Source organism: Sapajus apella, unplaced genomic scaffold (genome assembly GCF_009761245.1).
Source record: "Sapajus apella isolate SASKATOON/1434 unplaced genomic scaffold, GSC_monkey_1.0 scaffold8, whole genome shotgun sequence".
Classification (NCBI taxonomy): domain Eukaryota; kingdom Metazoa; phylum Chordata; class Mammalia; order Primates; family Cebidae; genus Sapajus; species Sapajus apella.
In genome coordinates, this window is record NW_022436948.1 from 29,283,919 (window position 1) to 29,311,898 (window position 27,980).

General features: G+C 35.9%; 1 protein-coding gene and 1 long non-coding RNA gene across 5 annotated transcripts in view; one reads left to right on the forward strand and one right to left on the reverse strand.

Moving 5' to 3' along the window:
* The window catches only part of LOC116550964, a 198,327-nt gene extending 178,911 nt beyond the window's left edge, over positions 1 to 19,416 (reverse strand). For 2 of the 4 annotated variants that reach the window (XR_004268639.1, XR_004268641.1), the window contains exons 1-2: positions 19,183 to 19,351; positions 15,053 to 15,140 (exon numbers count right to left, since the gene is read on the reverse strand). This is a non-coding gene — a long non-coding RNA (uncharacterized LOC116550964). Of the gene's footprint in view, positions 1 to 15,052; positions 15,141 to 18,548 lie in introns of all 4 variants that reach the window. The other 2 variants (XR_004268642.1, XR_004268640.1) reach the window with 2 other exon arrangements.
* Positions 19,417 to 19,483: 67 nt separating this feature from the next.
* On the forward strand, positions 19,484 to 27,966 carry HSPA13 (heat shock protein family A (Hsp70) member 13). Its single transcript, XM_032277172.1, has 5 exons — positions 19,484 to 19,607; positions 21,191 to 21,531; positions 22,697 to 22,910; positions 25,004 to 25,171; positions 26,481 to 27,966. The coding sequence occupies exons 1-5, from the start codon at positions 19,583 to 19,585 to the stop codon at positions 27,146 to 27,148; spliced, it is 1,416 nt and encodes a 471-aa protein (XP_032133063.1). The 5' UTR covers positions 19,484 to 19,582; the 3' UTR covers positions 27,149 to 27,966.
* Positions 27,967 to 27,980: the final 14 nt, after the last annotated feature.

Consider the following 27,980-nt stretch of genomic DNA (forward strand, 5'->3'; position numbering starts at 1 on the left):
ATGCAAGGATACACAAAGGCTCAAAATAAAGGGATGGAGGAAGATTTACCAAGCAAATGGAGAGCAAAAAAAGCAGGAGTTGCAGTTCTCATCTCTGACAAATTAGACTTTAAAGCAACAAAGATCATAAGAGACAAAGAGGGACATTACATAATGGTAAAAGGATCAATGCAACAAGAAGAGCTAACGATCCTAAATATATACACACCCAATACAGGAGCACCCAGATACATAAGGCAAGTTCTTAATGACTTACAAAGAGACTTAGACTCCCACACAATAATAGTGGGAGACTTTAACACCCCATTGTCAACATTAGACAGATCAAGCAGACAGAAAATTAACAAGGATATCCAGGACTTGAACTCAGACCTGGACCAAGCAAACCTAATAGACATTTACAGAACTCTCCACCCCAAATCCACAGAATATACATTCTTCTCAGCACCACATCACACCTACTCTAAAACTGACCACATAATTGGGAGTAAATCACTCCTCAGCAAATGCAAAAGAACGGAAATCGTAACAAACAGTCTCTCAGACCACAGTGCAATCAAGTCAGAACTCAGAATTCAAAAACTAACCCAGAACCACACAGCTTCATGGAAACTGAACAACTTGCTCTTGAATGTTGACTGGATAAACAATGAAATGAAGACAGGAATAAAGAAGTTCTTCGAAACCAACGAGAATGAAGACACAACATACCAGAATCTCTGGGACACATTTAAAGCAGTCTCTAGAGGAAAATATATAGCAATAAGTGCCCACATGAGAAGCAAGGAGAGATCAAAAATTGACACCCTATTGTCAAAACTGAAAGAGCTAGAGGAGCAAGATCAAAAAACTCAAAGTCTAGCAGAAGACAAGAAATAGCTAAGATCAGAGCAGAACTGAAGGAGATAGAGATACAAAAAACCCTTCAAAAAATCAATAAATCCAGGAGCTGGTTTTTTGAAAAGATCAACAAAATAGACAGACCACTAGCCAGATTAATAAAAAAGAAAAGAGAGAATAACCAAATTGATGCAATAAAAAACGATAAAGGGGATATCACCACAGATTCCACAGAAATTCAAACCATCATCAGAGATTATTACAAACAACTCTATGCACACAAACTGATAAACCTGGAAGAAATGGATAAATTCCTGGACACTTGCCTCCTCCCAAGCCTAAACCAGGAAGAAGCTGAAACCCTGAACAGACCCATAACAAGGTCTGAAGTTGAGGCAGCAATTAAGGGTTTACCACCCAAAAAAAGCCCAGGTCCAGATGGGTTCACAGCTGAATTCTACCAGACGTACAAAGAGGAGCTGGTACCATTCCTTCTGAAACTATTCCAAACAATACAAAAAGAGGGAATTCTTCCCAAATCATTTTATGACACCAATATCATCCTGATTCCAAAACCCGGCAGAGACTCAACAAGAAAAGGAAACTTCAGGCCAATATCCATGATGAACATAGATACAAAAATCTTCAATAAAATACTGACAAGCCAATTGCAACAGCACATCAAAAAGCTTATCCACCATGGTCAAGTAGGCTTCATCCCAGGGATGCAAGGCTGGTTCAACATACGCAAGTCTATAAACGTAATTCACCACATAAACAGAAGCAAAGACAAAAACCACATGATTATCTCAATTGATGCAGAGAAGGCCATTGACAAAATTTAACAGCCCTTTATGCTAAAAACACTCAATAAGCCAGGTATCGATGGAACGTATCTCAAAATAATAAAAGCTATTTATGACAAACCAACAGCCAATATCATACTGAATGGGCAAAAACTGGAAGCATTCCCCTTGAAATGTGGCACCAGACAAGGATGCCCTCTCTCACCACTGCTATTCAATATAGTATTAGAAGTTCTAGCCAGAGCAATCAGGCAAGAAAAAGAAATAAAGGGCATTCAAATAGGAAAGGAGGAAGTCAAATTGTCTCTATTTGCAGACGACATGATTGTATATCTAGAAGACCCCATCGTCTCAGCCCCAAACCTCCTGAAACTGATAAGCAAGTTCAGCAAAGTCTCAGGATACAAAATCAATGTGCAAAAATCACATGCATTCCTATACACCAATAACAGACTTAAAGAGAGCCAAATCAAGAACAAATTTCCATTCACAATTGCCACAAAGAGAATAAAATACCTAGGAATACAACTAACAAGGAACGTAAAAGACCTCTTCAAGGAGAACTACAAGCCACTGCTCAACGAAATAAGAGAGGACACAAACAGATGGAGAAACATTCCATGTTCATGGTTAGGAAGAATCAATATCGTGAAAATGGCCATACTGCCCAAAGTAATTTACAGATTCAATGCTATCCCCGTCAAGCTACCAATGACCTTCGCAGAACTGGAAAAAACCACCTTAAACTTCATATGGAACCAAAAGAGAGCCCGCATAGCCAAGTCAATTCTAAGCAAAAAGAACAAAGCGGGGGGCATCACACTACCGGACTTCAAACTATACAACAAGGCTACAGTAATCAAAACAGCATGGTACTGGAACCAAAACAGATACATAGACCAATGGAACAGAACAGAGGTCTCGGAGGCAACACAACATATCTACAACCATCTGATCTTTGACAAACCAGACAAAACAAGCAATGGGGAAAGGATTCCCTGTTCAATAAATGGTGTTGGGAAAGCTGGCTAGCCATGTGCAGAAAGCAGAAACTGGACCCCTTCCTGACACCTTACACTAAAATTAACTCCAGATGGATTAAAGACTTAAACATAAGACCTAACACCATAAAAACCCTAGAAGAAAATCTAGGCAAAACCATTCAGGACACAGGTGTAGGCAAGGACTTCATGACCAAAACACCAAAAGCATTGACAACAAAAGCCAAAATAGACAAATGGGACCTAATCAAACTCCACAGCTTCTGCACAGCAAAAGAAACAATCATTAGAGTGAATCGGCAACCAACAGAATGGGAAAAAAATTTTGCAGTTTACCCATCTGAGAAAGGGCTGATATCCAGAATTTACAAAGAACTAAAACAGATGTACAAGAAAAAAACTAACAAGCCCATTCAAAAGTGGGCAAAGGATATGAACAGACACTTTACAAAAGAAGACATACATGAGGCCAACAAACATATGAAAAAATGCTCATCATCACTGGTCATCAGAGAAATGCAAATCAAAACAACATTGAGATACCATCTCACGCCAGTTAGAATGGCGATCATTAAAATATCTGGAGACAACAGATGCTGGAGAGGATGTGGAGAAATAGGAACACTTTTGCACTGTTGTTGGGAGTGTAAATTAGTTCAACCATTGTGGAAGACAGTGTGGCGATTCCTCAAGGACCTAGAAATAGAAATTCCATTTGACCCAGCAATCCCATTACTGGGTATATATCCAAAGGATTACAAATCGTTCTACTATAAGGACACGTGCACACGAATGTTCATTGCAGCACTGTTTACAATAGCAAAGACCTGGAACCAACCCAAATGCCCATTGACGATAGACTGGATAGGGAAAATGTGGCACATATACACCATGGAATATTATGCAGCCATCAAAAACGGTGAGTTTGGGTCCTTTGTAGGGACATGGATGAACCTGGAAACCATCATTCTCAGCAAACTGACAGAAGAGCAGAAGATCAAACACCGCATGTTCTCACTCATAGGCGGGTGTTGAACAATAAGAACACATGGACACAGGGAGGGGAGCACTACACACTGGGGTCAGTTGGGGGAAAATAGGGGAGGGACGGTGGGGGGTGGGGAGCTGGGGAGAGATAGCAAGGGGAGAAATGCCAGATGTAGGTGATGGGAGGAAGGCAGCAAATCACACTGCCACGTGTGTTCCTATGCAACAATTTTGCATGTTCTTCACATGTACCCCAAAACCTAAAATGCAATAAAATAAATAAATGGGAAAAAAAAATCCTATTTGCAGCAACATCAGTGAACTGGAGGTCATTATGTTAAGTGAAATAAACCAGGCAAAGAAAGATACGTCACTGTTTATACTCATCTGTGGGAGCTAAAATAGTTGATCTTATGGAGGTAGACAGTAGAATGATGGTTATTAGAGGTTGGGAAGGGAGTGAGGATGAAAAGAGGTTGGTTAATGGGTACAAACATACAGTTAGATAAAAGAAATAAATTCTAGTGTTTGATAGCACAATTGATTGACTACAATTAATAGTAATCCATTGTATATTTCAAAATAGCTAGAGGGGAAGATATCAAATGTTTCCAGCATAAGAAATGATAAACTGTTGAGGTGATGGATATCCAAGAAACCCTGGCATGATCATTACGCATTGCATGCCTCAAAATATCATATGTGCCCCATAAACATTTACAATTATTATGTATCAATAAAAAGTCTATATGCCATTAGTGAAAGTATAAATTTGGTAAAAAAGAACTCTGGAAAACAATTTGGCACTATTTTGTAAAGTTGGACATCAGTTCTCCTATTTCTAAGCCATAGAGAAATGCTTGCACAATCACATCAGGGGAAATATTGAAGAATATCCACAGTAGCATTCTTCATAATAGCAAAACACTAAAAGCAATTGAAATGTCCATAAACAAGAGAATGGATAAATACATTTTAGATTTTTCACATAATAGACTACAATAGACCAATGAAAATCAAAGACATATGGCTACAAAAAACAACTGGCAATGTAAATATTGAAAGAAAAACTCACAGAAATCTATACAGAGTGGATACCTTGCCACTTTGTCAATGTAACTAATTTGGAATTACATGGCCCAGAAGTGCTTTCTCAGTGTGATTTCGAATTAACATTTCTACAAAATAAATTTGTCTACGATTTAGAAGGTGAAATTTTTTGTTTGTTTGTTTTGTTTTTGTCTTTTTGTTTTTTTCCTTTTTATGGAGAATGGGGTCTTGCTATATTGCCCAGGCAGGTCTCAAACTCCTAGGCTCAAGCTATTCTCCTGCCTAGAAGGTGAAACTTAAAAGTTTGACTCAAAAGGTCGGTAACATTCATGTGCAGTTGTAGCTCACACACGCTGTCATTGATCATGGCAGAGGACAGCAGCCAGCCCCACAGCTTCCCCAAAATCTCTCCAGATCTCGTCCTTCAGCTTCTCTGATTCTGGCCAGGTGTGGCTCAGCTCTGTGGTGAAAAGAACAATCTTCTCTGTCAAGGCACCTACATAATCAAGATTGGAGATCATGAGAGACAGCTGTGTCTCCGGTTTCTCCTCAGTCTCTCCCACTTTACTCCAGCTTTATCTCCAGATTCAGGGACAGCTGGCTTTGAGCTGAGAAAGGCAAAAACTAACAAAGACTACATACACGGCCTAATTAGTTCCATACCTGCCTAAATTCTAGTCCCTGTAGTAGGTCCCTTGGTCTATATCACTCATAGGCATTCTGTTTTTCTGAGCAAAACTGTATGAAGCCACTGTGGGGTGTTTTAGACAGCTCAAAACTAAAAATAACTAATGAATTGTTTACGTATGCATCATATGTGATAAACCTTTTTTAATAAGAAAAGAAAATGGTAAACATAAAATTCACCCCTGAGAGGGAGGCAGGAATAGAAAAAGACAGGAAAGAAACACATTTGTAGACTCAATGGTATTCAGAATTGTGTTGACAGACTTCTCAATATGGGAGGAGGGATTCACTGGCATTCATTTTATTATTTTGCTTCACAACTTAAATACATATTATATATATTTTTATTCTTTTTCTTATTTATACATTTATAATTTTGTATGTATAAAACATAAGAAGGGCATGAAAACAAAATTGAGTTAAGAAATCAGTAATTCAACAGGAAAAGAAGGTAGTGTCCACAGTAGAGGGTACACCAATTTTCTGAACCAGCAATCGAGAAAAGTGATCTTCAAGGACAGCAGAGATTGAAAATGGGTGAGCAGGCCCAGAAGCAAGCCATAGAGTAATTAGAATAATTTAGGAGTGGAATATGCTCTTATAGTGTCCTGAGTGCAAAACAGTTTCTCTGTTCCATGTGCTAATAAGTGATACACAGAAATAATTGCAGAAAAAGGAACGACAGACATAGAAGGATTTTATTGCATAAGAATAACACTAAGAAGCTGGAAATAATCCTAGTAACCAACAAGAGATATTGTTTAAGTAAATTACAGTACATTAGTATCATGGGAAATTATTAGATTATTATTATTAATAGGCATTAGACTGAAACAGGATTATGTACAACTATAAGGAACGATATCCATGATATATTGCTAAGGGAAGTGAGCAAATTATACAACAAAATATATGATATTAACAAATTTCTGTGAATAAAAATGTATAGCTATATTATATATGTTTATGCAGGAAAAAAATGTCAAGAAAACACCACATGGGGAAGTTGGATTGTCTGAAGAGAGATATTTTCTAGCTTAACATACTGCAGTGTTTAAATTTTTTACAATAATCTATACAAAGAAAGTGTTTTTAGCTGGCCTAAAATTTAGGGGAAAAAATCACATTAAAAAAAGGAGAAATCTAGGGCACTGTATATTTCATCTAGTCCTCTGAGCTCATCATCTTCATGAATAAAACAACTCATTGCTAACATTTGAAATTCGTAAAGTAGATGGCACTGAAATAAGCTTATGCCTATTCCCTAGAATCTTGCAAAATAATATTTTTAGGGAAAGAGAAAACTAATTTTAATAAAAATATATTTGAAAGGTTAACATTAGCTGTAGACTGCATTATAAGTATTATTAGCCTTATTAAAATGTTGGCCCATTACCAATTAAATCGCTCTCTACAGAAAAAAAAAAAAAAAAAGAGACAGGGAGAAAAGATGGAAGTACTTCCCTTTAATACATGAGAATAAAGGTGTCTACATTAAAACATAAGATGATACACAAAAGCCCCCTTCCCACCAATGTAAATATTTTCTTTGAAGCAGTTATCATGCTTAAAATTATATCATTATTTCAGCAACTAGTTGTTAAAGGTCTGGGCTCTTCTGACTGGACTATAAGCTTACTGAGCTTAGGAATCCTGTTCTGTTTCCTTACTGTACTCACAGTGCCTAGGGAATTGTAGTTGTACAACAACTATTTTTGGAAGAAAGGAAGACAGAGGAAGGAGGGAGGAAGGAATGAAATCACAACATTTTCAAAGAAAGAAAGGAATCTCCAGGGCCATATCTGCTAAAGAGAAGTTATTGTTGTCATGTTATCAATGTTTACGTGTAAGAATCATGTAATCAATGTCATAGGGCCCTGGAGCTCTTTTCTAATAGCTCACCCAGAATTATTTCTGCTCTGTTAGGCAATAGATTATATTCTGTTTCAAGTTAATGGGTTTCCACCGAATTTGAATCAAAAAAAAAAAAAATACTGATGTACATAGTACAGCTAATTTGCTCTAAATTTAGCCAAGAACATCAACACCTATTACCAAAATGTCAGATGTTATTGTAAAAAAAAATATGCTTATTTGAATTGGATCAAATGTTTGATTAGGACAAAAAGATTGTGAACATCTTGACATAATTTCCCTTCTTTCCTTTGTCTTCCACCTGTATAGAGTTGAGTCTAGAAAACTCTTACTTTGTGACTTTATTGAATTTCATCATATCAGGCAAAAATTTAAGACCATACCTTTGTGTTAAGAAAAACTAAGTAAGTTCTTTCAAAATACTATTTTTATTAAGGCTTTCTTTTTTAAAAATAGAAAACCACCTGAAAGCTGATACGTTTCCATCTTCTATAACCCTCTGTCATTCCTTACTAGTCCAGCTTTGCAAAATAATTTTTAGCCATTGGAATAGTATTATTTATATATTCTAAAGCCATATCCAAAATATAATGATTTTGCTGAGGCTAAATATTGTTTTGGTGGACTGAGGAACAATGAAGATGCAAAGAGAATTAGACGACTAAAGTACCATATCTAAGACATAATTAAGTCTAGGAAATCAAAGCTGAGTTTAGGCTATTCTCTGAATTCTAGAGTTGCTAGAAAGAAAACTTACAGGGTATCATTTTCATTGGAAATAGTGCATAATTTATACTTTGGAGACAAAAAAATGAAGATCATACAAGAACACATATCTGTATTATCATAAACTTGTTCTTTTTAGGGATGAGATTCACTCCTTAATTCAGCAGATATTGTATGTCAGAGAGTTATTCAGGGAGTTAGTATTATAAAAGTCACAATGTAAATCACACCCAGAAGGCAACTGAAAAGTAACTCAACGTATTAAATAATTTTATATTTTCTCAAAAATTATAACCAATTAAATACAAAAGAGTATATTATAGTGCTTAAGAATTGCTATGGACTGACTTGAGTCCCTCATAATTTATATGGTGAAGCCTTTCCTAACCCTCGATGTGAAATGTGACTGTATCTGGAGATAAAGGCTCTAGGAGGTAATTAAGGTTAGATGAGATCATAAGAATGAGGTACTAATACCACAAGACTGTGACCTTATAAAAAGTGTAAGATCTCTCTCTCTACACACACACACACACACACACACACACACACACACACACACACTTTGCTCTCTCTCCCTCTCCCACTGAACAAGTAATAAATGACAACGAAAGCAGCAGTTTGTAAGCCAGGAAGAGAATCCTCACAAAAACTCATTTGGCCAGCACCTTGATCTTTAACCTACCAGCCACTAAAATTGTGAGAAATTAAGTTTCTGTTTTTGAAACCGACAGTCCATTGTATTTTATTATGGAGGCCCAAGCTGACTAAGACAAGAACATAGATTTTTTTTTTAACAAGACAATATAGTTTTAAATTCTTCCCTAGCTAACTCTCTAAATCTTAACTTTCTGTTGGTAGAAAGTTATGAATCCACCTCCAAACTCTGCTTTTAGAAAAAAAGTTTATAATACATATAAATCAGTTATTATGGAATTTTAAAAATGGCAACTATTATTTTATGTTTTAGTCATCATTTACATAAACTGTTTAGCAAATCATAGACTTCTATAACTTAAAGGGAACTTAAATAATACATGTTTAAATACTAATTATTAATAATCACATGTCCAGAAAGAAATGATTTGTCTTTTACGAGTCTAATCATTTGTCTTGATCTTCACCTTCAAGGCAGTGTGACCTTTGAATGACTAGCAGCACGTCAGAAGACACAAATAGCAATTAAACAAGAAGAAAGATTGTAAAATTATTTAATTAGATTGAATATGCTGTTTATGCAGCTTTTACTGAAAAACTTTTAAAGATATAATCTTATTGTTTGTATAAATTTACATGTTGTTATTAGTTTGAGTAAAAATTGCCCTTAGTTACAGTATTTGATACAATATAAGCAATCAGCATAAGCTCTTGGAATGAATGGATAAATCCAGTCATTTTAGCAATAGTAGAAATATTTATAATTAGCTGCCCTAATATACATTTACTCAATCACTCATTCAACAACATATAATTTCCATGATACATATTCAGAAATATATATCTCTGTGGGATGCTGTGGAAATATTAAAAGGTCCTAGATATGGTCTTTGATCTACCTTAAGAAGCTAGATCCCCAAGACTTACTGAAGAATTTTATCTACATACTGTCATATATACCCTTTATTCACTCTTTTCATTCATGCATTCAGTTAATATATTTAAGCATCCACAATTTACTTAGCACTGTTGTAGAAGTGAATATATAACAAAGAACAAGATGACAAAGCCCCTTCTTCCATGATGCCCCAATTCAGAATCTATATTGTACTTCCCTGTTTAATTCTTTTTCTTCCCTGTGTCTTGAGCACATCTACCACCTACCAAAGATTTTTGTACATAGAAATAAATAGTGTAATTCGACAGATGCAGGAATAGTATGATTCCCATAATTTTGTATCCAATCTCATGGCAGATATTATTAATTAATTATGGCTCTCATTTTCCAAAAGTATAAATATGATCTTAAAATCCTTTTCATCAATATTTATATCAGCCAGGACCAATAAAAGGTAACAAACTCATGAAAGTATTTGTCTATTTTAACCTCTGAGTGTAATAAAGAAGGCAGGGTACAAGTTAGGTAGGGTGCGACCCACACTTCAACAAATAGGAAAAAACTGCTTACATCCCAAAGTCAAGTTTGTAAGACATCCAAGTAGGGAGGATGCAAAGAGGACTAAATGAACTGTTTCCAGAGATGGAATATCTCTTAGGAAAGATGAGACCAATGGTTTTCTTCATGGCAGCATGTGCCAAATCTGTGTACACAGTAAAGATTAAGCTCGACTTAAGGAAATAACTCCTCTAGAAGAAACAAAAACCCTGAGAGCTTTGGGTGGTCAACGGCAGTGTAATCTAAAGGAGCCCCAAACGTGAGTGCTAACGTGGCGCAGAGCAGAGCAGAAATTCCTGTTTCTCACATTCTTAAGAGATAAAGTCCCTCTCAAGGGAGAGGTCTGCAACAAAACAGGACATGTCTGTACTTTAGAGAAGGACTAACTTTCAACTTGCGGTGGAATCCAACACCTATGTGGCTAAATTCCCACTTGTACTGAGTTGATTCATTCTCAGTGTATCTGCATAAGAGAAAAGGGCAAATCTTGTCTGGGAGGAAAATAACATCAACCTCTCTCTCTACGGTTCTAAAATGTATAGATATGAGATATATGAAGATACTGGAAAATATGACAAAAGAAAATGAAAAAACAATCAGATGATATAAGGATACTTCCCCTCTCCCCAGCCATGGATATCACTAGAATAAGCAGATAAAAACTTTAAAATAATTAACAAATAAATTTAAATAAAAGCAAATAAACAAAGAGCAGAATGAAAGACAGAATTTCAACATATAATTAGAATAAATATAAAAATCAAATGAAACATTCTATAACTGAAAAATATAAAATATATGATTTAAAAATTCTATAATGTGTTAAGTAGCTGACTGGACACAAAAAAGAAATTATTAGTGGACGTAGAGACAGAAAAAATCAACTTGAAAACAGAAAAGAAGTGGAAAGAAAATAACTAAGTATTAATGAATATATGGCAAAAATTAATATACATGGGCAGATACATGTGGAAATAAAATCTCAGAAAAAGAAAAAAGGGACAGAGACAATATTTGAAGTGCTATGGATAAGGATTTTTCCAAATCTAATGAAGGTAACAGCCAGAGGTCCAAGAAGTTCAGTCAACCTCAAGAAAGACAGATACAAATTAACCATATTTGACAAAACATATTTAAAGGTCTCAAAAAAAAAAAAAAAAAAGAGAGAGAGGAGACAGATTTTTAAACCAGGCATAGAAAAAAGACACATCTTCTTCAAAAAGCAAGAATGAGATTTATGGATAATTTTATAAGACAAAGGCAATGGAATGGCATCTTTAAAGTGAAAAAAGAAAAAGAGGGAAGAAATTAAAACTGCCAACCTAAATCCTGAAAATATTTTTCAAAAATAAAGAAGATATAAAAATATTTTTCAACCCTCCTCAAAAAAGTTTGCATCTGACAAACCAACACTACAAAATATATTAATGGAATTTTTCAAACCATATGGTAAATGGTCAAAAATGAAAACATGAAAGAAAGAGCACTAAAACAGTTAAATATGCAAGGAAATTTAAAAAATATTGATGTCTTTAAAACAATAGTAATAACTATTACTTCTAGAGTATATAACAGTACATGTACAATATATGACAATAAATATCCAAGGAAGGGAGTGGTAAATCAAGTAAAAGTGCAATGAGAGTTTTGCATTCTTCAAGACATGATAAAAGGACTAAATGTAATAAGTCACAGATATATGTTAAAATCACTAAGATAATCACTATATAAAAGAAAAAAATAAAAATATTAACTGAAAAAAGACATAAGATGGAATAAAAATTACTAAGTGATCCATCGGAAAGCAGGAAAGCAGCAAAAAAAAAAAAAATGAGACTTTTTAAATTAAGCAAGATGGTAGACTTAAATCCATGCATTCATTATAACCATAGCTATAGTTAATGTAAATTGACTAAAGACCTCAAATAAAAGACATATTATCCAACTGTATTAAAACATAAGCCCAACTATATACTATTTACAAGAGACACTATTAAAAAAATGAATCTGTATAAATATAAGGGGTACAAGTGTAATTTTGTTACATGGATATATTGCCTAGTGGTAAAGTCTAGGCTTTTAGTGTAACCATCATTCAATAATGTACATTGTACTCATTAAGTGATTTCTCATCCCTCACACCCCCTACCCTCTCGCCCTTTCCAGTTTCCAGTGTATTATTCCACGTTCTATGTCTATGTGTACACAACATTTAGCTTCCATACAATAAAAATGTTAAATATAAGGACATGAATGGGTCAAGAGATAAAGGATAGGGAAAATATACTAAGCGTATACAAACAAAAGAAAGCTGGAGTTACTGTCTTAATATGAGACAAAGCAGGGCTGGAGCAAGGGCAAGGAAGGCAAGCGCAAATACCATGAGAGTGAATGCCTCTTATAGGATGAGGCGTGTAGGATGCAAAATTTAAGGGGGAGCTTATTCTCAGCTTCCTACAACTGCAGACTCAGAATCAGAGAGTAAGCATCTCCTCAAATTTTGCTCTGTAGTTCTGACCCTGGGACAAAGTAGTCTCTAAAACAAAATGTATTATTAAACATAAAAAGGAATATTTCATGACAATAAAATAATTCTAATCTTAAATATGTATTTGTCGAGAAACAGAGAACACACATACACACACATATCAATTAGGAAAATCCATACTCATAGATGGATGTTTTAACAGACAACTCTCAATGACAGATAAAGTTAAAATACAGAAGCTTTAAACTACATCTAAATGATAGTTCCAAAATACTACACCCAGAAATGGTAGAACACACATTTTACACATAGACATGGAATATTCATCAAAACAGAATATATTCTAGACAATAAAGCAAGTAGCAATATATTTCAAAGGTTTAAAATCATACAGACTATTTTGTCCAGCCACAGTATAATTATACTAGAAATCATACCAAAAAGGTAATTAGAAAATCACCAAATGTTTGGAAATTAGGAAGCACAACTTCTAAATAACCAATGGTTCAAATACAAAAATACAATAGAAATAAGAAAATATAGTAAAGCCAATAATAACTTTAAATTAAAGTGGACATAAAATGCTTATGCTATTAGCACATATTGTTTAGGCTATCCAATCAAAGTAGCATTAATGTGTAATTAATTAATAGGTGCTAGAAACCTAGATCAATTTTACTTAACAACATGGTTTAGAAACACATTTTAGAAATACAACAATACAATGAATTTCATTTTTTGGTTATGACTCCACTGTTTGACAGAGCCATTTTAAATCGTTGATTAGGTCATTTCCAGTTATTTTTTGGGAAAGGGTCCTACCATGAGCAATTAAAATGTGTACTTTCATAAGAATATCTATAAATTCCTAGCACTAGAATACTTAGAATTTCTGGTGTCCTTCTTCATAGTTCACAGGTATAGGAAATTTTATTTTTCAAAATAACTTTCTTAAAGTATAATTTATAGAAAATAAAATTCGTCCATTTCAGCTGTACAATCTAATGAGTTTGACAGAGATATATTTATATACATAAGTATTTATACAAGGAGATGTCTATATAGAGAGAGATAGATCTATATCCGTGTAACCACTATCACAGTTAAGATGTAGAATGTTTGCATCATTGTAAAAACTTCCTTTGTGTCCCTTCCCAGTCAATCACCTCCTTGCACCCCAGGTATCGCTTCCCTGTTTTCTTTCACTGTGTATTAGATATTTCTTTTCTAGAATTTCCTATACATTTAATCATAGAATAGAAGTTCCTCTGTGCCTGGGTTCTTTTTCTTAGCTCATCATTATGTTATTGCATTTATCAACGATTTCTTTCTATTGCAGTAGAATTCAGCTACATGGATATACCATAATTTGCATCTCCATTTACCTGCTGAATTTTGATTGCTTCTGTTTGGAAGCTATTATGAACACAGATGCCCAAATCACTCATGTGTAAGCTACCATGTGACACATTTTAATACTTCCTATGCACAACTGTACAGTAAAACTATTTATTGACTCAATTGTTAATGGATCTATGGTTGTTTCTAGTTTGGGGCTATTGCAAGAAAATCTGCTACATACATCCTTGTATAATTTTTTATATGGTTTTACTTTACTTGGTTAAATACCAAGTGGAATTGCTAAGTCATATGGTAAGGATATGTTTAACAACATAAGAAACTGTCACACTCTGTTTCCAAAGTTAATGTACCATTTTATATTATTGCTGGTGATGTATGAGAATTCCAGTTTTTCCATATCTATGCCAACACTTAGTGAATCAATTTTTAAATTTTAGCCATTGTAGTGGATGTGTAGTGATTTTGTTTGTCCCCAGTGTTATCTTACCATGTTTATTGGCTATTAGTACATTTTCTTTTATGAAATATCTATTACAATCTTATGACCAAATTTTAACTAGGTATTTTCTGTTATATTATTATTTAGTTTTAAGATTTGCTCATAAACTCTAGATACAAGTCTTCTGTTAAATATATGTACTATAGGTATATTTTCTCGGTTTGTGATTTGACTTTTCAATTCTTGATGACATGTAAGAATAGAAATTTTTAATGTTATTGACATTCTGTTTATCAACTTTTTCATGATTCATGCTTTCTATTTCATATGTAGGGAATCTTTGCCTACAGGAGGATCACAAATATCTTCTCCCATCCTGTTTCCCACAAATTTGTAGTTTGAGCTTTGAGGTCTTACATTTAGATTTATGACAATTTCAAGTTAATTTTTGTGTATGGTGTGAAGTAAAGGTATCCCAATATCTTCGGGATTTCTGGTGTTCTGCATAGCGCTTACCTTTTCAGTGCCCTTTGCTGCAACTTCAGCCTCCTTCCCAAACTCTTCAACTCTGATATGTATCTTCTCTATAAGGCAAGGCCATATGCTCTATTTGGGACTCTACACTGTGTTCTTGCATGTGGTCTCTCAATAGAAATGCAGGATGACTATAGACTTTACCTGGTTTAACTCCTTCTCTCAGAGATCAGTGTTCCTCTGCATAGTTTCAAAGTCTGAAACTATTATTTCATTTAATTTTTCCATCTCCCTGTAGAAAAAATGTAATTCCATTCATTATAATCATGGCTGTAAATGCAAGTCTATGTGCGCTGCAATTTAATCAATATCACTCTTTCAAAATGTACTCCACAAACAGGCCTATCATGAGCAACAGACACATTTACTAGCACTGCTTATCATTATTTAAATATTTTTCCAGTAAGATAGTATAAAGTTTCCTAGGGCTGCCATAACAAATATCACAAATTGCATGGCTTGAAAACAACAAAATGTTATTGTCTCACAGTTTTAGAGATTAGAAGTCTCACAGTTTTAGAGATTAGAAGTTTTAGAGATTAGAAGAACTCATATCAAAATATGAGTTGGGTATGTTCCCTCTAAAATATGCAGGATAATCCTTCATTGTCTCTTTGTAGGTTCTGCTGGTTTGCTGTCAATCTTTGACGTTCGTTGACTTGTAGCCACATAACTCCAATCGCTGCCTTGGTCATCACATAGCATTTTCCTTGTGTTTCTGTGTCTTTATATGGCCCTTTTCTTATAAGGATACCAGTAATATTGTATTAAGAGACTACTCTATTCCCATGTGACGTCACATTATCAGATTATATATCCAACAACTTTATTTCCAAATACGGTCACATTCTGAGGTACAGGAGTTTAGAGCTCCAGCATACCTCTTTTGGAGGGGGGCCACAATTCAACTGATCACAGATAGGTAGAAATGACATGTTGTTATTCTGATTTATGTTTATTTAAATGTGATTAAGATAGAATTTATTTTCATGTTTGTTGGTTATTTTTATTTTATTTTCTATTGTCTATGTCCTGTCTTATTTTTCAATTGAGTAGTACATCTTTATATTCTGAAGGAACTCTTCACAAAGTAAGGAATTAAATCTTTTGTACATCATGTATGTTTAGTATTTCTTCAGTTTGTCATTTGTCTTTTGACCTCATATAAATTCAAATAAGTAATTCTGTCTTCTAGATAATTTTGAATTCTACATAACCAAATGTATCCTTTCTGTTTAGTTTTGCTTTGTTTCTAGGTGTTAAGTCTTAATTTCAAAGACTTCTCCTACCCTTGAGTTAATGAATAAAATTACTTGTATTTTTTAATTAAACATTTTATCCACTTATAATTTATTTTGATGTTAAGGTATAACATCCCCTTTTACATTCAAAGTTATAAATAGCCAATTGCCCTGTTACATTTGTTGAATAATATAAGTTCCCTTTATTTTGAAGAGATTGTCACTTTCTTCTTTTGTCCATTTTATTTTTCTTTATTTCTTTTCTTTTCTTTTTTTGAAATAGGGTCTCACTGTGTTGCCCAGGCTGGATTCAAAATCTGGGGCTCAGGTGATCCTCCCACCTCAGCCTCCCAAGTAGCTGGGACTACAAGCATGTGCTGCTAAGCCTATCTGGTCCATTTTCTATTTCCTCTGTAGTATTAAGTTTGTAATTTTCTCACTTAAACATGCGAAAGGACTATATGCTCGTTAAATTCTTATCTTAAATATTCCAAATAAATTTGATTATCACTTTGTCAAGTCATAAAATCCTGCTGGCATTAAGTTTGATATTTCACTGAATTCAAATACATAAAGAGAACTGACACTCTTAAAATCATAACCCCCTAGCATACAAATCATGGTCTCCAGATACCCCACTTTCTTAATAAAAGAAAGTAGGGTTCCTTAGACACACAGTTGATTATAAGTATGAAACAAAATTAAAAAAATGAATAAGGGGATCCCAGACATCTTTTCAGAGCAGGTAGCAAGGCAGTAAGTAAAGCTTATTAGAGTTGTGTCAGAAGCACTTATGAGCGAATTTTGAAAGGCTGCCATCGGCCAAAATTAAAACAATCTAAGTATCAAGAAGAAGAATTCTAATGGATTCTAATATATAAAACCAAACAATAACTGTGATAATAACAAATAACTTGGTCACCATTGGAGAATGATAACAATGATTACTTTCCGATCCCAATGCCTTGACTTTTCTGTTCTTTGTAAGATTGCCGGAATAGTCTCACCAGCATTCTTATCTCTCTGATTGTAAACAAACAAGAAGGGATAAGTGGTATCAGTTACTAGCCAATTTAGTTGATTTAGATAATTATATTTGAGACTATTGAACTGGTGAAGTATAGACAAACTTTTTGGACTTTGAGTTCATGTTATAATGGGATGGGACTTTGGTGGATGGATGTTGCATTTTGTTATGTGGTCAGATGTGAATTTGAGGGGTTGCAGAACCATTTTAGTAGGCAAAATAAAGGCCTCTTCAAATTCTTGGAACTTGTGAATAGTTACCTTACATGGCAAAAGGGACTTTGCAGATATGAGAAGTTTACAGGGTTTGAAATGGAGATTATGTTGAATTGTCTAGATAGGTTCAGTATAATCACATGACATCTAAGATTTGGAAGAGCAATGCAGAAAGATGTCCTCTGTGAAGGACATCTTCCTGGCTTTGAAGATGGAGAAAGAGGGTCTCTGAGCTAAGAAATGTGTATGGTCTCAGAAACTGGAAACAGCTCTCAGGTTACAGCCAGCAAGAAAATGAAGACCTGAGCCCTACAACTGCAAGAAAATGAATTCTGCCAATAACTCAAATTAGCAGGAAATGGATTCTCCCCTAGAACCTCCAGAAAGGAATGCAGCTCTGCTAACAACTTGATTTTACTTCAGTGAGAACCATACCAGATTTCTGATATACAGAACTGTAAAAATAATAGACTTGCGTTGGTTTCAGGCATTAAATTTGTGGTAATTTGTTAAGGCAGAAATAGAAAATGAATACAACCTATTAAGTTCAACCTTAATTCTAAAGGCCTTCTACTCTGAAATCACATTATTTTTATCTGCTTCTTGAACAAATCAGGATCTTATAAGCAAGGAGAAAGGAGTGGGTGGCAGGGAGAATGCCAATGACCAGTTCCTGCCACAATCGACTAATCTTGATCTGGTTTAAGACTCTAGTTCTGTCTCTCAGAATTCTACTTCATGCTTTATGATACAGCACTTTCTAATCTATGGGATAGATGATCTCTTGCTTCTATGCTCTTGGTAATTCAGTTCCTCTGCCTGGAACACTTCCAGCCTATTGCCCATTACAATTAATACTTAAGAACTAAGTGCTTGAATTCTTCACTCTTCATAAGAATCTTACTGAACAGCACTCATTACAGATACTCACTGTTTATACTTTGCATTATGAAATACTTAAAAATGCACAAAAGTGTAGAGAGAATATTACAATGGATCCCTATCAGCCAGAATTCAGCTTCCATAATCAAAATTAACATTAAGTCAGATAGAAATAAACAGCGATGTATTCCCACAGCAGGCTAATGCATTGTCAACAGGGATGGTTTGATTTACTATCTAAGCTGAGGAAATTGATTCAGTTTTCCAGGATCTACTTGTCGTGAGCTCTAACAGCAAAAATGGCAAAACCACTCTCAGAGAAGCCATTAAATGCGACCAGTGACCAAGATATGAGAAAAATCCTACTGCAGACTAGAACCTGAACAGTTCATGTCACAAGTGTCCTAAAATGGCTGTCACGTTACAGGACTTGTCCATAAGGTGAATTCTGGCCACTTAAACCTCACTTGAAGATAGAGGTAAGGGTTTTCTTTTTAATTTCTTTTTTTTTCTTTGTTTTTAATTGCCCACTTCAGTGTTAGCATAGAGAAAATGTGTTCCTGCTCTCTTGAATAAATCGAATTGACTGAAGAATGCTTGAATTCATTTATCCCAAAACAAAGGCAGAGGACTGAGGGTCACTGGAGTTTAAAGGCTGTTCCCAGCACTGCGAGCAGAAACGTCAGAGCCCACCTCCCTTGGGCCCCGCACTGCGACAGGGACCCTTCTACGGAGGATGGCTGGGGCGTGGGGAGGCTATAGAAACGCCATTGAGAAGCTAGATCTTAGGCAAAGGAATGCGCTTTAAAAGGCATTGAAACGAAAGAACACAAACTCGAATCCTGGACCTGATTAGGGGCGCAACCACAGAAAGAGATAACGAACGGTTCTCATCCTCCCTTTCATTACCTCCAGCGGAAAAAGGAAGGCCGGAACTACGCTTCCCGGAATGCAGAGCGCGGGGCGGGGCTAAAGAGACAGCGTGTTTTTCTCAAGTAGGCTCGCGTGACAACAGGTTTGATTATAAACGCTTTTCCTCGCCACTGCGCTCCTACCCCTCAGCCTGACTGGTCCGGGCCGCAGTGCGTGGGAAGGCGGCTCAGTTGTCACCGGCCACAGTTGAATGGAGGCTCTTTACCTCGCACCCTCACGGTAGATGAAGTCCTTGCTTTGGACAGAGCGATAGCTTCTCCGAGTGCCTCCAAGCAAGTGGACTACATTTCCCAGGGGTCTGCGGGACTGCCGGGCGGCGTGGGGGCGGTGCCTCACGTCTGGTACAGTCATCCCAAGCCAGTTCGGCGGGACTGTGATGGCCAGAGAGATGACGATCTTAGGTGGGTTCCCGCGGGTCCTTGTTGCTCTTGCGGGCGTAGAGGCGGCCTGAGGATGCCAGCGTGGGCAGGGGTAGTTGACTCACCGCCTGGATCCGGCTGAGCGGCGGGAGGGGAATCGCTAAGGTGACTTAGAGGCGGTTTTCGGCTGTTCAGAACGAATGGGGGTGGGGACGCCTCTAGGAGGGCCCCGGCCCCTGCCGGCCAAGGTAGGGTAGGCGCGGGCGACCAGCAGTGTCATCCCAGCGACGTCAGACTTAGGGAAGCGTTCCTTTTAACAGCACCTAGGGTTGTGAATTGCCTGTTGAATTGGAGCAAGCTGTGGAAGGCGGCGAGAACGTGCACCTCCAGGGCCCCTTTGTGGAGGAAGGGGGAGGAGCTGCATCCGGAGCTGTCTGCTCTTGGGTTCTGAATTTGGAGAGATTCAGGACTCTGATGTATAGCTCGATCGACGCTATTTCCATCAAATCGGGTTCGGAATTACCTATCCCCCATCCCCACATACCCCCACCCCGCGACTCGAAGGTGATGAAATGCTTCTGAAATGTTGCCCGGAGCTGGAAGGGGAAAGTAGGATTTGCATTTGGTTTTATTTCTTTGAGTTATGTGTTGATCAGAATGAGCTAACAATCAGTAACATGGAGACCTGAAAATTGACGTTTTGGGTAGTATGTAATATGAGTGGAAATAGGTATATAACACAGCCTTCTGATACCAAATACGAAATTAATTCAAAATCCAAAGGGCAATCTTTCTTCACTTATGTTTACAATCTGCGTGGCATTTGTTCCTACTCTTTTTTTTTCTTTTTTTTTAAATCAGTACTTGTTGAGCATCTCCTGTTCCTGGCCTGGGGGATACAACAGTGAACAAAACTTGTCTTCAAGAAGCTTTCATAGATGTTGTCGTCAGGATTGCCCACTTTTATGCTTCTTCTCTCTTAAATATTATCATTGCAAGAAGGATGGCCCTGGTTCATACTTACATACATAAAAAGTTAACTGTTTTATGAAGTGACAGTTTTAATACCTTTGCAACTTTCAAAATTATTTTATCCAATTTATTCATTTCATCCTTTTGAAAGGGAGAAGAAGGTGGGATAGAAGGAGAGAGTTTTAGCCTTACAATAATAAAGTTTTTGTTGTGAGGATTTTAATAGTGGAGTTTAAAAAAATAATTGAAACTGTTTATAAAGCTGTAAAATCTAAATATTAATTGATCAATAATATTAGATTATATCTGGCTTTTGCTCCAGATAAATGTTGTTTCCTGTCAGCATCCGCACAAATAATTTTGAAATATTTTTACATTTTATTTCTTCATTCACTCATTAGAGAATGACACAAACATACAGTTATAGAGCTTTTTTGTTGTTTGTGTTGTTACTTCATTTTAAATGGTATTTTACAATTTACATTTTGAAAAACCTCCTGAGAGGAGTGTTAATCAGTAGTCCTATAAAAAATTTTGATATGTATCTTTTTTAGCTTTGTTTCAACGAGTGATATTAAAGGGTCTTTGCTACAGTAATCTAGCACATTGTACTAGTTTGATAAAATGCATCTTTTAATTTTCCTGTATTTCAGGATCAGCTGTTTTGACTCTCCTGTTGGCTGGCTATTTGGCACAACAGTATTTACCATTGCCTACTCCTAAAGTGATTGGCATTGATCTTGGCACCACCTATTGTTCCGTTGGGGTATTTTTTCCTGGCACAGGAAAAGTAAAGGTGATTCCAGATGAAAATGGGCATATCAGCATACCCAGCATGGTGTCCTTTACCGACAATGATGTATATGTGGGATATGAAAGCGTAGAGCTGGCAGATTCAAATCCTCAAAACACAATATATGATGCCAAAAGGTTCATAGGCAAGATTTTTACCCCAGAAGAGCTGGAGGCTGAAATTGGCAGATATCCATTTAAGGTAAGTGATTAAAATCTGTGTTAATTTTAGTGTGCTCTTTCAGTTAATGCTTTGGCTTCATGTCACAAAACATTCTATCTCTTCTAGCTTAATCAATTAATACACGAAAGTTCTGTTATCTTACATAACAAATTCCACAGCGGCTCTTGGATGAGTTAATCACTGATTCCAGAATGCTAACAGTTACTTAAAGACCTTATCATTTTCTTGTTCTCACATCCTCAGCATGCCTGCTTAGCTCTTTCAGGGTAGCAGGAAGGTTGATGAAGCCCTGTGTACCATAGACAGATAATCTCTGTGTGTATGTGTACATATATGTATACATATAAAGAGAACATAATGATGTACTAAAATTATTCTTGTTAATATGTACTAGAAGATTCTTTCAACTATCTATTACTCTTAGAAATGAGTAATTTGGGAAAAAAGGGAGAGGATCCTGAGTTACATATTTGAATGAGCAACTTCTATTTCTTACATTTTGTCATTTATTCTTTCATTTATTCAGCAAATATATATTGAGGATCTTGTGTGTTCTAGTTAATGTGCTTGGTGATGAATTTTATTCTGTTGTTATTAAAAACTAGTATAGTCCAGGCACAGTGGCTCACACCTGTAATCCCAGCACTTTGGGAGGCCGAGGTAGGCAGATTACCTGAAGTCAGGAGTTCAAGACCAGCCTGTCCAATGTCATGAAACCCCGTCTCTACCAAAAATACAAAAATTAGCTGAGCATGGTGGCTTGTGCCTGTAGTCCCAGCTACTCATGAGGCTGAGGGAGGAGAATTGCTTGAACCTGGGAGGCAGAGGTTGTGGTGAGCTGAGATCACACCACTGCACTCCAGCCTGGGCAACAGAGCTAGACTCCATCTTAAAAAAAAAAAAAAAAAAAAAAAACTAATATGGATTCATTTTATAGATTTTATGATACAGTATTTAATAAGTTCTAATCTTGGTGAATATACTGGATAGATTACAAATATGTTTTTGATTTTGTAAAGATAAAGGTAAGTTTTCATTAGGCCTAGTATTTATATGTATGTCTGTATCTCTCTCTCTCTTATACATATATATATACACACACACATATATATACACACACATATATATACACACATACTTTTACTCTTTTATTTATTTACTTATTTGCAAATCCTATTCACAGGTTTTAAACAAAAATGGAATGGTTGAGTTTTCTGTGACAAGTAATGAGACCATCACAGTGTCCCCAGAATATGTTGGCTCTCGACTATTGTTGAAGTTAAAGGAAATGGCAGAGGAATATCTTGGAATGCCAGTTGCCAATGCTGTCATTTCTGTACCAGCAGAATTTGATCTAAAACAGAGAAATTCAACAATTGAAGCTGCTCACCTTGCAGGTAACAGTACCCTTGACTGAGTTGCCTTTTCTCAAAGTTGTGTTAGATTCAAAACCTTCTGTAGTAAGGTTTATCACTTCCCAAACCACACCATAGTCACAATAAACAAACTATATGGTAGGTGTATTAGGGTTTTCTGGAGGGACGGGACTAATAGGATATATGTGTATATGAAAGGGAATTTATTTAGGTGTATTGACTCACAGGATCACAAGGTAAAGTCTCACACTAGGCTGACTGCAAGCTGAAAAGCAAAGAAGCCAGTCTGAGTCTCCACACCTCAAAAGTAGGGAAGCTTACAGTGCAGCCTTCAGTCTGTGGCCAAACGCCGGAGAGCCCCTGGCAAACCACTGGTGTAGGTCCAAGAGTCCAAAAGCTAAAGAACTTGGAGTCTGATGTTCGGGGGCAGAAAGCATCCAACACGGGAGAAAGATGGAATCCAGAAGACTCAGGCACTCTCATCCTTCCACATTCTTCTGCCTACTTTTATTCTAGCCACGCTCTGGCAGCTGATTAGATGGTACCCACCCAGACTGAGGGTGGGTCTGCCTCTCCCAGTCCACTGACTCAAATATTAACCTCCTTTGGCAATACCCTCACAAATACACCCAGGAACAATACGTTGCATCCTTCAATCCAGTCAAGATGATAGTATTAACCATCACAATAGGTAAAGTAGATGGCTTTTTATACAGGTCTATAATTTTGAAATCTCTGTAGCACAATATAAAATGTATATGTAACAAGAACCAATGAGATAGCTACAGGACAAAGGCTCAAAGAGAAAATGGACACATGTTAGCAGTGAGGAATTATTTCCTTGAAATTTCTTTAATGTTTAGGTCAATTTTTAAAATATGAGGTAGATCATTTAATCATTTAACATTTAATACCATTGAACCAATACTGAGGGCCTTACTAAAAGAGGAAAGAAATCTTTGTTCTCATGGAGCTTATATTCTACCAGAGAGAAAAACAGAATGAGCATAAAAGGTAAATTTAATAGTGTTTTCAGCCTCTGCAATGCTGATATTTTGGGCCAGATAACTCTTTGTTGTGGAGGTCTGTCCTGTAAACTACAAAATATTTAGCAGCATCCCACGCCTCTGTTCACCAAATGCTAACAGCACCCTCCTCCACCAAGTGGTGACAATGAAAAATGTCTCCATATGTTGTTAGATTTCTTCCAGGGGGTAAAATCCTGCCTTGTTGAGAGCCACTGAGACATTGTATATCAGAAAGTAACCTACCATGAGGAAAAAGAACAGGATAATGAGTCAAGGTTGCTTTTGGTGGTCAAGGGATGGAGGGCTTGTAGAATTTAAATAGGGTGGTCAGGTCACTGAGAAAGTGACAGTTAAGCACATTTGAAGAAATCAAAATAGTTAACCATGCAGACGCATGGAGAAAGTGTGTTGTAGGAAGAAGAGTTAGCCAGTGTAACAGCTGTAAGCTGGGAGTTTGCTGGTACACAGAGGCTAGGAAGTTCAGTGTGGCCAGAGTAGAGTAAGTGGTAAAATCAGAGAGCTGAAGGGAAGGGTGTTAGGATCTTTGGAAGAATTCTTTAGAGTGTGAATGTTGTGATAGCAACTGATCCATAATGTCATACTACTTTCCAGACCACTCATAAGTATGGCATTCAGTTTAAAGCAGAAATTTCATTAGAAGAAACCTGATCTTTTACGGGCTTAACATAAGCCTTTCTAATATCCACAGCACTTAGTGATAGTATATAATGATTAAATTTTTATCACTCATTTGTTCCAAAGTAAAATATGATTATTAGAAAAGGCTGGGAGATTTGTTGAAAATTAAGGCTCAATTAATAAAGAGTAAAGTGACCTATTCCACTGAACCTTAGCTATTATTTCTTCATATGATAATCTTTCAGAATAATTTTAAAGACACCATTTAGAAGAGCCTATGTTTATTGTTCCCATTTCATGCTGCTGTTCAATTTGTGACTGCTGCCATTATTACTCAGTGGTGGAGTTCATGTCACAGAAGACACAAACGTGCTGTGAGATTGAGTGGGACAAGATTACTTTATAGCATCCTCTCATGAGTTTTTTTCCCTTCAACTACTCTTACAGGATTGAAGATTTTGAGGGTAATAAATGAACCCACAGCAGCAGCTATGGCCTATGGCCTCCACAAGGCTGACGTTTTCCATGTCTTGGTAATAGACTTGGGAGGAGGAACGCTAGATGTGTCTTTACTGAATAAACAAGGAGGAATGTTTCTAACCCGAGCAATGTCTGGTAAGAAAAATGTAGGGAGAGTTGAAGAGGTTTAGGCAGCGCTTTCTTTAACATATCCAATGTGTAATGCATCCTTTTTTTTCCCCAGAATTCTTCGACTTCTTTTTGATAATTTTCTGTATGTGTAATTTTATACCACCATTTATATATTTATAGCAAAAAGTTAAATCTCAAAAAATGACTGGGTATCCTATAAGTCAGATAAATACATTGCCAATTACCCAGTTAGGGCTCACTGAACCATCAGGACTTTTGATGGTGATGGTGAAGAAAGGGAACAGAGAAAAGAAAACTTTCTTTAAAATGAAGGGTGATCAGTATATTTCATTTAATACGTTTTATAAAGTAGCTGTCTTTAGAAAATTTAATTGTATTTTTTTTTTTTTTACTAAGACAATTGGTTTCACTAATGTGGAACAATTAATGCCAGCTGTAAAATGTATAATTAAATGCATTATTATTACAAGTTCAGATTTGTTCTCTTTTCCCTATATCACCATTTAATTGTATTCTTTCCTAGGAAATGTTAGGATTTTGCATTCTAAATCATTTTTTAAAGGTTTTTGTTTTGTTTAATTTAGCTTAAGGAATTAAACCAGTTTGAGAAGTTGAATTGTAAGGTATAGGTATTCTAACTTCTGCATTTTTTCTTTTTTTTCTCTTAACCAGACCCTTTTTTGAATCAAGTTAAATACCAGGGATTTATATTACATTTCTCTTTTCCTTGAAATCATTTTTCTAGTTTTCAGGTAGAAAAGTAGAAAGACGTTTTCAGGTCTTAATCAGGCAAGCAAAAAAATGAAAGGAAAAAAAAGAGATTAAATACCTACTTTTTCATTGTAAGAAGAACTTTCTTCTGTTGAGAATGACATTCAGTGCTTTTAAATAGCTACTTGTAAGCGAATCTGTATTCTTAATCTCTGTTCTCTGAAAAAGTATTTGATATTATGAAGAGATGCTTTCTTTTACATAATTTAACCCAGCTATTTTGGTTTTGTTTTTTTAAACTTTTATTTATTGATTTATTTTGTAGAGACAGGGTCTTACTATGTTGCCCAGTCCAGTCTCCAACTCCTGGCCTCAAGCAGTCCTCCCACCTCAGCCTCCCAAAGTTCTAGTATTACAGGTGTGAGCCACCATGCCCGGAAACACAGTTATTTTTAGCCAATTTTTGTTTGAATAAAATTGTAATAATACACGAAACAGGAATTTGTTATTCCCAGAATACAGTTTTTACATGTATGTAATAACATATGTGTATACATACATATATGCATAAATATATTAAACTTTTTTATTTTTCACTCAGGAAACAATAAACTTGGAGGACAGGACTTCAATCAAAGATTGCTTCAGTACTTATATAAACAGATCTATCAAACGTATGGCTTCATGCCCTCTAGGAAGGAGGAAATCCACAGGTTGAGACAAGCTGTGGAAATGGTCAAATTAAATCTGACTCTTCATCAGTCTGCTCAGTTGTCAGTATTACTAACAGTGGAAGAACAGGACAGGAAGGAACCTCACAGTACTGACACTGAACTGCCAAAAGACAAACTTTCCTCAGCAGATGACCATCGTGTGAACAGTGGATTTGGACATGGCCTTTCTGATAAGAAAAGTGCAGAAAGTCAGGTTTTATTTGAAACAGAAATATCACGAAAGCTCTTTGATACCCTTAATGAAGACCTCTTTCAGAAAATACTCATACCCATTCAGCAAGTATTGAAAGAAGGCCACCTGGAAAAGACTGAAATTGATGAGGTAGTTTTAGTTGGGGGCTCCACTCGTATTCCTCGGATTCGTCAGGTCATTCGAGAGTTCTTTGGAAAAGATCCCAACACATCTGTAGACCCTGACCTAGCAGTGGTAACGGGAGTGGCTATCCAAGCAGGTATTGATGGAGGCTCTTGGCCTCTCCAAGTCAGTGCTTTAGAAATTCCCAATAAGCATTTACAAAAAACCAACTTCAACTGAATTCTGGAGGAATAATGGTTATTTGTGATCTTGTCTGATGATCTCTTCCCATGTCAGATTACCTTCTCCACAAAAGGAAGTCTCTATGTAAAACATCACAGATTTACCTACAGGGTAACATGTAGATACAGGAAAATTTTACATAACATTTTGTCTTAGGATTAGACATGACCAGATTGATCCTATTTGATTTTGGAGAGATCCTATTCTAACAGATAACTTCTAAAATGATAAAATTGAGGTGCACCTCTCTTAGAAGAGAATGGATGACTATATTTTCTGGATTCTGGAGATAGATAACCATATGCACTTAACATTATATTCTGTAAACATTAAATAGTGCCAATTATGAGATTCCCAGTTCTTACTAAATTATATTAGCAGGAACTGGTAATTACTTGGTTATCACATGTAACTATTAATTTGAACTATACTTGGACAGCATTTATGTCAGGTATTTACAGTGGCTGGAAGATAGTAGTATTATTAGTATAAACTGCATACAAAATATTCAATAACTGCTATATTTTATAACAAATTTACATTCACAAATTCAGTATCTTGTTAAGCCTCATATTGTAATCTCCATTGTCTGGGAGTTTTATGTATTTAATAGATAAATTTCACTCCTAAAGGTATACAAATGTTTCAGCACTATATAGTAGAAATACTCAATTTATATTCTAGTTCCTTTATGTCTGTACATCATTCTCTGCTTGGATTTCCATGATTCTTTTTGGTTAGAGAATAATATTACAATTATTAATTGCATTTGAAGAATGTGTTAATGTCATAATAAAGCCATGATTATTATCTCATTTTTGTTATCCAA